Source organism: Delphinapterus leucas, chromosome 8, assembly GCF_059928025.1.
Source record: "Delphinapterus leucas isolate spDelLeu-1000000601 "Yukka" chromosome 8, BTC_Dleu_Yukka2, whole genome shotgun sequence".
NCBI lineage: Eukaryota > Metazoa > Chordata > Mammalia > Artiodactyla > Monodontidae > Delphinapterus > Delphinapterus leucas.
In genome coordinates, this window is record NC_143136.1 from 72,918,413 (window position 1) to 72,930,787 (window position 12,375).

The following is a 12,375-nucleotide window of genomic DNA, read 5'->3' on the forward strand; positions in this document are numbered from 1 at the left end:
ACTGCCTGGATGTCTTAAAAATGATCACCTAATTTGATATCTGTGTTTTGAAAGTTTTCTTGATCTTACTTGCATGCTTTATGCCTTACTAAACATACTAACGTGCATAACTGTTAAGGGTCAAAGACTTAAAAATTCATGACAATACAATTTTATCTGCCTAATAATTTAAAATTCATAGCAATCAGCTGGGAAAGACAAACTACAGACAGCATTGTATTCACCAAGAAGAATTTTTTGGCTATGAATAACAGAAGATAATGAGAAATACAACAATTACAACGTTAGAAACAACTGAAAGACAAGTTACTATGGGCACACACCTACTTAGGATTAAACAAACTAAGCTTAAAAATGCAAGCAACAGAAGTATTTTATGGTAGGCTTTATTGGAATATGTAAATACTAAGAAAGAAACCCACAGACTGCATAAGTAGTGATTTCACCATTTGGAGTTGTGGCCGTAATTTTTATTCTAATGATGTTTTAAATAGCATACGAGGCTACTTAAATATAAAATACTTGTGATTAAATGTGTTTTTTTCCAGTAATATACTGGTTTTGCATTTACTATATATTTTTTAAAATTAATTTTTATTGGTGTATAGTTGCTTTACAACCTTGTGTTAGTTTCTACCGTACAGCAAAATGAATCAGCTATACATATACACGTATCCCCTCTTTTTTGGATTTCCTTCCCATTTAGGTCACCACAGTGCACTAAGTAGAGTTCCCTGTGCTATACGGTAGGTTCTCATTAGTTATCCATTTTATACATAGTATCAGTAGTGTATATATGTCAATCCCAATCTCCCAATTCGTCCCACCCTCCTTCCCCCCCTTGGTATCCGTACATTTGTTCTCTACATCTGGGTCTCTATTTCTGCTTTGCAAATAAGATCATCTATACCATTTTTCTAGATTCCACACATATGTGTTAATAATACGATATTTGCTTTTCTTTTCGACTTACTTAGCATTTACTATATTTGAATACACAATTATTTCATATAGTAATTATTTCGTATAGTAGTTTTCCAGAGTTCTAGAAAGCTCCAAGTAAATTGAATGCGTTTTTCAAAGCTAGATAAATGTTATGACTTAGAAATATTTCTTAGTTAAAAGAAATCAATATCAGGTTTTCAAAGCCAATTAGCTTTGCCAAATAATTAACAATTGTTGAAAACATTCATTAACTTTGTCTACATATAAGAAATCAAATTTCTAAAGTTAGCATGGTAGCTTTTGCTAGAGAGGCATACCAGTGCTGTATAAAACACTTCAAGCACAGGACTGAAAGATAATCAACATTACAAGAGGTTTCTCAAAATTAGAATAAATTGACATTTTTGGTATCAATTTCAGGAAGGCCAGTTAACAGTGACAACACTAACAGCATCATTTGCTGCACCTAGGACAACTTAATAATGTGTGACTTGAAGGCGTGTAAGAAAATAGAGCCGTCGGCCCTGTACCTGGTGCTCGCGATGCTTGGTGATTCTGCTCCAAGCCTACATCTTTCTAGCTGACTGGCAACAATCTGCCTTTCCACCTCCAGTTCTCGGGTTAGTCGCTGAAACTGAAGCTCCTGTGATTCAAGGAAATAGAAGGCATATAAGGCACCAGGTTTGCTTAGGCAGATACATGAATTCATGTACGTCACAGGAAACACAGGAACATGCCCGTAATGTAACACTGCAGTGTGGCCTTACGAGATTAGGGTTTTGAATAGAACTGTGGGCCTAAACAACCTACTAATTTGTAGCTTTTATAAACTTAGAGGCACTAGAATATGTGTCCTCGTTTGAAACTGAAAACATGTAGACCTTTATTTGGCCTTTTTTGCTGTTGGTGGTGGTGGTTCTAAATGAGGTCTTCAAACAGTACTTTTGCTCCAGTGATGTATTAAAGTAAGGTTTGCAGAGTCCTCACTCGATGTGCCTACATTAGAGGCACACCAACCAATATAGGCCTCAACAGCCAATTCTTCCATCCCTCATACTGTATGTTAGTTAGCACAGCATTAAAAAAAAAAAGTAAATTCCTGTAACGAGAATCACTTGACCATATTTGATACAAAGCCTTTCCACTGTTAAGAAAAAAAATCATTACAACCCCACAAAAAAGTCTTGCTATATTTATCTATAATACACATTTTTTCCTATTGTCACAAATGCATTCATGCGTCACTTCATGAAGGGACAAGAGAAAAAATAATGAAAAAGTCTGAGCCATAATACAGAATTTAAAATTGTATTAAAAAGCTGGAAAGATTGTCTCAAGAAACTATATTCTACATTCTATGATGCATCATGAAGGCCAGTATTCTATTCTAGGAGAAATGTTTTAACATTATTTGTACTTATCTCATTGTTATCTTGACAGGATTTTAATAAATAGAAAGCAGGCCATGCCATAAAATATCTATAAATCAAATCAAGTATACTCTAAAAGGCTTTAAGCCACAAATAACATCTCCAGTAACACCCCAAGCTCCCTTGTGCCATATTACCTCCTTACAAGTCTACTCAAAGCAAATGCTGAACTGTAAGTGGTTTAATTGGACACTGACTCCTGGTTCAAAATACCAGACAGATGAACCCTAAGTCTGGGAGCTAATCAGAAATAAAACCACCTTAGTTTTGTTTATAATAATAATATTACTGACAACATAATATTATTTATGACAATGTGTATTTGTCATGCAAACAAAAATACAAAACAATTTAATTGAAAAGTGTATTAACTCCCTGCGGAGTCAGGCAAATGTGCAGTTACTTGACAGCATTGGCCGCGCAAGTTCTACAAACTATTCCTAGAATAATTCTTAAGAAACAGTCCGTGAACTCCTTATTGCTTCCTGATATTGAGAGTCCTTTTCTAAGGAGCCCAGTTGGTGTGGGCGTACAGGGCAGTGCCTGAATGAGTAACAGTTGGCCCAATAATGCCGTACAATAGGATCATAATGGGTAAGCAGGACACTGCCTACATCTACTTAACACTTCCTAGACCACAGGCTTTTGATAAATGTTCGGCAACAAAAGACCAGATAGATAATAATTGCACAACATTCAGTACCAGGCTAAGATCATTGATTTTAAGGACAAATAGTATTATGTTTACTCCACACTTAGTCTTTCTTTGTCCTTAAACAGCATCATAGTTTCTGTGATACGCTTCCATTCTTTCTATTATTTTACTCAGTTGTCTTATTATACACATCTTTTCCTGGAAGACTGGCTGCTTGGATCAAGCTGGGCCAGGAAAGGACCATCTGTGCATCTCAAAATATTCCCCAAGCCATCACATAACCTTTGTGTTCTCCGTTCAGTGGCTACTAGGGATTGAGGGCTGGAGGGTTTTCTTCATTTTGCGATAGCCAAAAGTTACCAGGGTAGGATTGAGGCATGTTTCAAATGAGAACATTAAAAAAATTTCCATTCACAGAAAAAAAAAACATTTTAGTGGATTTTTAAAATCATATTTGTAGCTGCCTATGGCCTTTTGAGCATCCTTTCAAGGAAATGGTTGGGAAATTTCCTGCCTGAAGGCACAGGTTGGAACTTAATGACCCATAATTCCTTCCCTTAGAAGCTGAGACAGATGACTTTGGCTCTGCCGAGAAGATGCCAGACTGTGACTTGGATGCTGAAACCAAGACAGTGACATCAGAAAATATGAAGCTCGTTTTCTCTCTTTCTTTCACCTTCTTGCTGTACTCCCTGCAGTAGGACTCAAGGTCAAGTTTCTAACATGGAAATGACCTCCACACAAACTATGTTTATACTTGGCGGCAGTGGCAGTGTTTACTTGATTTGGACACTGTTCCTGGGAGTTTAGTCTCAAGGTTTGTTCTCTAGTCCTGGCAACAAATGTGGGAATTCACTAATAACCACCTAATAAGCACTTTTTTCCCCCTGCATAATTAGCCATGTCAGTCTCTTTTTCTTGCAACTAGAAACTCTGACTGACATACTGCTAGAAACCATTTACAGTTGTCAAGTTGCTAGAAGAGCCTCTGTACCCAAGATGCAGCTACATTTTTTTAGAAGTTGGGTAATTCCTTTAACACTCATATGAACTGAGTGAAGTCTACACTGTATCCCTCCTGGCTGTGGAGCCCATAATACTGAACATCACTGGCTACTTTTATCAAAACCATTTTATCCATTATTTGCCCACACTTCTCACAAGTATGACATCATTAAAGCCCCCAAAGCAGACTCTCAGGAAGCTGTAAAGCATGGAATCTATAAAGGTTATCTAACACCTGTGGATATTTACAAGTAAAATATATATATGCTTTTTAATAAAATTATTAATACTACTTCCACAGAATACAAATAAAACTCCCACATGTGACTGGCACCAAGATGAATGAGTAGGATATAAATATTTGACAATTCTGTCTCTACTGGCTTCTTAGACTGACTGACAAGGAAGACGGTATTACATAGTCATATAAAAACACATCTAATGATTTCCAAAATAACACTCATTGAGGTGATTATGCAGTGATACCATCCATAAATTTTAAATTTTAATATTTTATCCTCTAAACATAGTGTGTGAAGGCTGATTCTTACTGCAGCATCCCAAACTGGGCATCTAAATTACAGGGGGATCCTTTGAGAAGAGCAAGGAAATAATGTTAAAAGCATTTGCCAATGATCAGTACATGACAATTTCCTCTTAAATTCTGTCAAACAAGACCATATTCAAGCTTAGAAAGAAAGCCAAGCCTACTAACATGCTATAAAAGTGGAGTCAGTTCACATGTGTTTGGAAGCTTTTGTTTATATTTACCTCATCTCTCTCAGTAAGTATATTGATAAATATTCTCTGAGAGTCAAGGGAATAGAAGGAAACAAAGATTCACTTGCATGATCTTGTATGGTAGACAGAAACGCATGGCCCGAGGAGGCCCAAGGAAGGACTCAATACTCCAGTGGTCAGTGCCTTCAGGCGGCCCTCAGATGCAGAGAATCTCCTTGACCAAGGAAGTTGTACCCTTCTGGGCAGGTTGCATGCAGCCACTGATTGAGGTGAGAATATAAAAGCTGGGTCCAGATTTGCTTCAGAGCTTTCCATGGGCTTGACTGCTTGGCATGGTATTTGGACCTCTCCCCTGCCCAAGCCTGCTTTTCCTTGCCCTCACCTCCACAAGTGCTGATCTATAATAAACATTCTGCATGCAAAACTCCACTCCAGTGAGAACCCAGCCTGGGACAGTACTGTTTCTGGATTCCTTTTATATAATGATAGAAGTGTTCTCTCACTCCTAATTTTTCAATACTGTGAGATGCTTTAAATGTACTGAAAAAGTATAAACAATAATACAATGAGCTTTGGCAAAGCTGATCCAGCTCTAGCAAATCCTACTGTTTTGCTACATTTGCTTCAGGTTTTTTGAGAAATAAAATATTACAGATACAATGGAATCCCCTGGTTTCTTCTTCCTGGATCTTATTTCCCTCTCTTCTTCCCTCTCCAGAAGAAACCATTATCTTGAATTTGGTGTTTAATATTCACATGAATATTTTATATTCTTACTACTCCATATATACAGATCCATAGATAATATATAGTATTGTTTTGCACATTCATACACTTTATATCAATGGTATAATACACCCAGTGCTCTGCAGATTGGTTTTATTATGATTTTGAGATTTATCAGTATCAGTACACATAGATCTAGTTCATTTATTTCCATTGCTCAACAGTATTCTATTGTACAACTACAGCACAATATATTTATATGTTCTTATAATGATGAACCCTTGGGGTGCTTCCAATTTTGTGCAATTATAAGCGCACTGCAAAATAAGCGTCACTGTATAAATCATCCTGCGCACACGTGCCAGACCGACCTCTCCAGCAGAGACACAGGCGTGGAATCGCTGGGGTGAAGGCTACGCATATCTTCAAGTTTACTTGATAACGATTATCAAATTACCTTCCGAAGTAGTTGTACCAATTTACATTCCAGTCAGCAGTGTATGAGAGCTCCAGTTTCTGTACATTTTCACTGATACCGATATGCATTTTGGGGCTTAAATTTCCTTCCTTCCTTCCTTCCCTCCTTCCTTCCTTCCTTCCCTCCTTCCTTCCTCCCTCCCTCCCTCCCCTCCTTCCCTCCCTCCCTCCCTCCCTCTTTCCTTCCTTCTCTCCCTCCCTCCCTTCCTTTCTTTCTTTGTAATCTGATAGGCATGGGATGCTACCTTGCATTTATTTTATTTTGTATTTCCTTGCTAACCAACATCTTTTCATATGCTTATTGGCCATTTAGGTACCCTCTCTCACAGGTATCATAAACTCTCAAGGGGATACTTTCTCCCTACTACCAGCACCCAAGCTTGTCCTCTTCTGGGGGACAGGTTTCTCAACACCCTTGTACTAATGCTGTAGCTCTGTAAAGTTTTATGTTTGGGCAAGGGATATCCCATTAGACTCCCCATCTTGGGCAGCCCTCAAAGGGCACATGGCATTTGACATCTAATGGTATGCTCAAGATCACCTAGGTTTGACACATACTTTCAAGGTGGAAGCCAGGTTTACCGCTTACTTAGCTTAGGAGTCTCACTTTCGTTTTGGTTTTTGTTTCTGTGAGTACTTTACTTCCTTGGCAGCTCAGCCTTGCTTTTAAAAAAGACAATTTAAATACTTTATTCAGTATACGTATTCAGTTTCTTTCAGTGGGGAGACCGGTTAGGGTATTGAATATGCCAGAAATGGGAGTCTCCACAGCTTTTTCATATTTTCTCTTAACTTCTCTGAGAATTTCTCAGTATTTCTTTCAATTCACTATTTCTCTGTTTGCCTTGTGAAGGGTTTATCTCATCTATTATTCACTTTTTTCCAATGACAACGTTTTCCATTTCTGAGACTTCTAGTTGGGTCTTCTTCATACCCACCTGTCCCTGCTGTTCATTTAGAGTGAAACCTCTACCTAAACTCCAGGTACCTCAGTCCTAAATGCGACCTTAAACTGGTGATTCAGTGTTTTTTTTAAACAGAAATAATACTGCATACCTAGTCATGTCTCCTGCCACTGGCTTCCAGAAGCCCAGGAAGCTTCCAGCATTAGGTCCTTCCACTCCCATCTCCTTCAATAAGCAGGAAGCGCTCCATCCCAGACCTCAGCTTCAAGGAGTCTGGTGCTGGCACTAAAAACAGGGCATACTTCACCCTCTTGTGGCCTCCTAGCCCCTCTCACCTTCATTAAATCCTCACTGATGGCCAGTAGTGACATATCTCCTGACCCTTTCCAACTGTGCCCTATGGAAGCCTCGTTCCAGTTTGCAAATTCTGTTTATAAACTCTTCATCTTTTACTTAGAATATTCTCCATCTCAGGGTTACTAAGAAGACTCTCCACCTACAGACTTTAATTGAAATGTAGTTCTTTCCTGAAAATACTGCTTCTTCTGATCTCTGTCTGGTGAAGACTATGCATTCTTCACACATCACAGCTGAGGTGCTCCAGAGAAGGAACCTGGCCTTCCCCTGGTTCCTCACTACCTCTACTTATTAGCATGAAGTTGTATATAATATTCCTCACTGTCCTCCTGTCAGTAGAATCTGTAATTATATTCCCACTTACATTCTTTTTTTAAAAAAGATTTATTTATTTATTTTTTGGGCTGCATTGGGTCTTAGTTGCAGCATGAGGGATCTTCGTTGGGGCATGCGGGATCTTTCATTGAGGCACGGTCTCTTTGTTGCGGTGCCCAGACTTCTCTCCAGTTGTGGTGTGCAGGTTTTCTCTTCTCTAGTTGTGGCACATGGCTCCAGGGCACGTGGGTTCTGTAGTTGTAGCGCGCAGGCTCCAGAGCGCGTGGGCTCTGTAGTTTGCGGCACGCGGGCTCTCTAGTTGAGGCGTGTGAGCTCAGTAGGTGTGGCACGTGGGCTTAGCTGCCCTGTGGCATGTGGGACCTTAATTTACTGACCAGGGATCAAACTCACGTTCCCTGCATTGGAAGGTGGATTCTTTACCACTGGACCGCCCGGGAAGTCTCGTCCACTTACATTCTTACATTAGTATGCTGTGTTCCCTCTTTACTTAGATGCTAGAAACAATTCTTCCAAACTTGTGCAAAAGCTCACTGGGGGTCATGCCATCCAACTACAGTTGCCCACTTGAATCACTAGCATCTATTTACTTCAGGTTGTTCTAACTGATTCACTAATTCAGGAGTGGCTACAATAGTGACTACCACTATGATGATGACAATTAAGAAAGAGCAGTAGGCATTCCTAACAGGCCATTAGCGATGACACCCTCAACTTCCTGTCCCACATTTATGTTAATCCTCAGTCCTCTTCCAGGCTTGGTAGAGGAGTGTCCCCTTCCTGTCTAAGGCCAGACTCCCCATGCCCTCTTGCCTCTTCCAGGATCTTGCTTCTCTTTCCCGAATCGTCAGTGTTTCCTCTCAGTTTAACGCTTAAATCTTCTCATCAGAAAACATCTTCTCAGGACTCAGGACTCCTCAATCTCTGTTTCCTTCCCATTTGACCTATACTACCTTTTAGTAAATATTTCTCTTCAAATTGACTCCTTTTTAAGACAAGACAGTATCATTCTAGCATTAAATCACTGAAATCCTGGTTTCTAATGCTTCTATATAATTTTCTTAATATAACTTAAAATACGTAATTTTTAAAGATGTTCATCTGTGTATTAAAAACCCATTCACATCACAGTACATGTACAACACACCAGGCGTCAACATACCTTTCCATGTCTATACATCTCAGCAGGAAAGTACTGAGTACTGGTTAGACTGAAAGAAGTAAACTGACAAGGTCATTATTTGATACAATCAGTGCTTAAGTAAGAAATAATTTTTACTTCAATCACTGTTGCTTAAAAATCTTCCAATAATAAATAATTTACCTTTCTAATTTAGTATGGTGAAAGAGTTTTATATCACTAAAAGATCAATCATCACTGAATAATAATGTTAGATTTTTAAGGTGCAGAGAACTTCACAGTATATGTCCTATATCAGGATATACTATAGCATTTTTTTCTATTTTGCATGTTAAAAAGATGAGTAAATTACGGTCATGATCATATATTTGATGCTCTTGAGTCAGGCCTAGAGAACTACTTTAAAAATGAATATTTAAGAGCTAGTAAGAAATCCTCAAAGCATCCCAGATTCCATTCCCAAATCTAGGCTGATACCAAAACCAAAGCAGTCATATTTTGAAAGGGTCCCTGAACTCTCAACCTTAATAACCATCCACTAGTGCAGAGGTGATCAAATGTCCTGACCTTCTATCACAGTTTACCTAATAATTGACAAGTCTTTATTAAGTCTACTTGGTAGTCACTAAAAACCATATAAAATTAATTATAAAAATGCTAAGTATATGATGTTTAACCCCTCTGTACTGACCAGATCCTTTTGTTAAGAAGAAATATTACCTTTCTCAATCAAACTGTTCTCAGATACCAGTGTCCCACTGTCCCATAGGGGTCTAAACCTTCAAGCAGGTTTGAAAAATGTTGCCCAGAAGATTCCAAAGCTTGGAGGTTCACAGTGACACTAGCATATTAAAAGTTTTCAGACGTTCACCAGTAGGATATCAGCTTACCTTTGCATAACCTGGCCATTCTTTGATTTATTGAAACTAACCACACCTTTTCTTTTCAAGTAATAACTATTAACATCTCAAGAAACAATATTGTCTTGCAGAACACAACTTAGTCAACAGTAAAAATTCAGCTCAGGGAATTCCCCTGGTGGTCCAGTGGTTAGGACTCTGAGCTCTCACTGCTGAGGGCGTGGGTTCAATCCCCTGTTGGGGAACTAAGATCCCACAAGCCAAAATAAATAAATAAATAAAATAAGAATTCAGCTCATTTTTATTGTATTTTGGGATGGTTGAACTAAGGGGTACTATCCTGTATTCTACATTAAAAATATACCTTACATGTTGGAAAACAAAATTTTAATTACTTTGGTCAAGGCTGAATATTTACAAAGGGCTGGTCACCACAAAGGGTTAACCTTCAAATGGAAACTCCTGACCTCACACCACTCTGAAGACAGGGAGGGAATGATCGTTAGGACGCTACTGCTGGATTAGTTGCTCTAATCTATGCCCACAGCTTTTTACATTTAGATCTTCTTTAAGATAACAGAAAAACACGAGACACAACCACCAATCTGATTTTTTGTTATACTAGTTGACATTCAAATAGGAGATGATCAACATTCAGATCTTTATTGTTTTATCCTACTATCAAACCACACAGGATTATACCAGGTTTTAGCTTTGATATCTATCCTTCAGTTTTAATGAAGCAGAGAGAATGGCAAAGCTTACCAGATGCTCTCAATCTATATTCTAAACCTCAGGCTCTTATCTGTAACTGTCACCAAAGCTCCTTTATTAGGAAATCGAAATGAAGAGAGGTTTACATTAAAACACACTAATGAAAGCTTTGCTTAGAGCCACATACAGAGAAGGCTGAGTCAAACGGGTAAAAGCTCAAGCCTTTCCTACAGCATCACCGATGGCTTTATAAAAACTTGTCTACCCACCAGTAGCTCACTGGCTCTTTAATCTCTTACCTGGCAATCTCTGACCATTGCATGGGCCTGTGTACATCGGTGATGTCCAAATCCACTATCTCTAATCAGATTCAAACTGATGTTTTCAATGGTAGTGAACTAAGCATCTCTACTTGAAGGATGAGCCATGGCTCACATCTAGCCATACCACCCCCTGCCTCCTGTGTTTTCTATTTCTCCACTGCAGTGGTCCTCGAAGTACGGGCCCTGAACCAGCAGCCTCAGTATCACCTGGAAACTTCTTTGAACCAGAAGGGGTCAGGTCCAGCCACTGGTACTTGAACAGGACCTCCAGGAGACTCTCATGCACACAAAAGTTCCAGAATCACTAACCAAATGGAACCACCATTCCCCTTTTACTCAGACTCAAAATGCAAGTGTTTTCATCTTTGCATCATTTTCCCCTTTCTCTTATTCCCCATTTCTCACACGTTAAATGGTTTCCCAAATCCTGTCACTCAACTTCTCTACCACTATTGAATCCATTCCCTTCCTTGCCATTCCCACCGCTACTACCCTAATTCGGACTCACATTAACTTTAGACTATTGTAATAACCCTGCACTAAGTCTTCTCCCCACCATGGTGGCGAGGGGCCTTGACTCTGCTTTTCACATTTCTCCCAGATAAATCTGTTGAGGGCATACTACTACTCATCAATAATCTCTATCCTCTCCTGAGTGTTTCCTGGACTCCAGGCTCTCTGCTAAGCTTTAACATGCATTACGTCGTTAACTTCTTAGTCAGACTGCAAGGTAGTGAATGAAGGTTACCCTCATTCACAGAGGGCTGACTTGACTGAAGTCATTCAAAACCAAGATTTGAATCACATCAGTCTGACTCCTAACCCCATGGTGTTAACCACTGCACACCATGCCCTTCACACCCAACCCGTAGTACGGTTACCACAGCCTTATTTTAAGACCCTCGGCAGTCTGCCCCAAATACCTTTTTTTCAGTCTCCTGCCACTCCCCTTCACGCACCTGGACAGAACTATTCATAATTTCCTATACTTACCACTCAGAGCTTTTTCTCACCTTGCTCCATCCACCTGAAATATCACCCTCGCGTGTGCCTAGAGTCCTTTATCCAGCCCTTGGGTAAAGCACTTAGCCATTACATGTGCTCCATTTACTAAACTGAATTCTCCTTAAAGAACAGTGAAATCTGTATTTCATCCATCTAGCTTCTTACAAGACCAAGACAAGAAAATCCTGCTAATTCATTCTGGGTGAATTTTACACAGTACACTTTATTTAGTATGTTATAATCGATCACATAAATTTTTAAATTGATTGATTCCTAAGTAATTTTATATAATGACAGGCATAATATATTATGGTTGGTCCTTTATGAGGCTCTTAAAGCATTTCAAATGTAATAATAATCACACGCTTACAACGTAGGTAAGGGAAATTAGAAAAATCAGTGGTACAAAAGGATTTTCTACCTTTAAAGTCACAGAGAGATATGAAGGCAGAGCTGTAACTAGAACCTGTGTTTCCCGAAATTTTGTTGACTGCTCTTTCAATAAATCAGCTCTGCCCGTGCTCCGCAACAAGAGAAGCCACCACAATGAGAAGCCTGCGCACTGCAACGAAGAGTAGCCCTCCGCTCGCCACAACCAGAGAAAGCCCGCACGCAGCAACGAAGACCCAATGCAACCAAAAATAAATAAATAAATAAATAAATTTAAAAAAATAATAAAAAATAAATCAGCTCTATCAGGGATTTCATATTATTCATGGTGACACGGGCAAATAGGTTCTTTTTTTCTGCAGTACGCG

At 39.1% G+C, this 12,375-nt stretch overlaps 1 protein-coding gene across 19 annotated transcripts in view; it reads right to left on the reverse strand.

Annotated features, from left to right (window-relative positions):
- The window catches only part of PKP4 (plakophilin 4), a 251,064-nt gene that overhangs the window by 113,285 nt on the left and 125,404 nt on the right, over nucleotides 1-12,375 (reverse strand). For 17 of the 19 annotated variants that reach the window (XM_089916801.1, XM_022569780.3, XM_089916792.1 and 14 more), the window contains one exon: nucleotides 1,476-1,588. The exons of the other annotated variants lie outside the window; for them this stretch is intronic. Coding sequence is in view for 13 of the 17 variants with exons in the window: in XM_022569780.3 (XP_022425488.1) it covers nucleotides 1,476-1,588 (113 nt within the window). In the remaining 4 variants the exon portion in view is untranslated. Of the gene's footprint in view, nucleotides 1-1,475; nucleotides 1,589-12,375 lie in introns of those variants that run through there. 19 annotated transcript variants of the gene reach the window in all.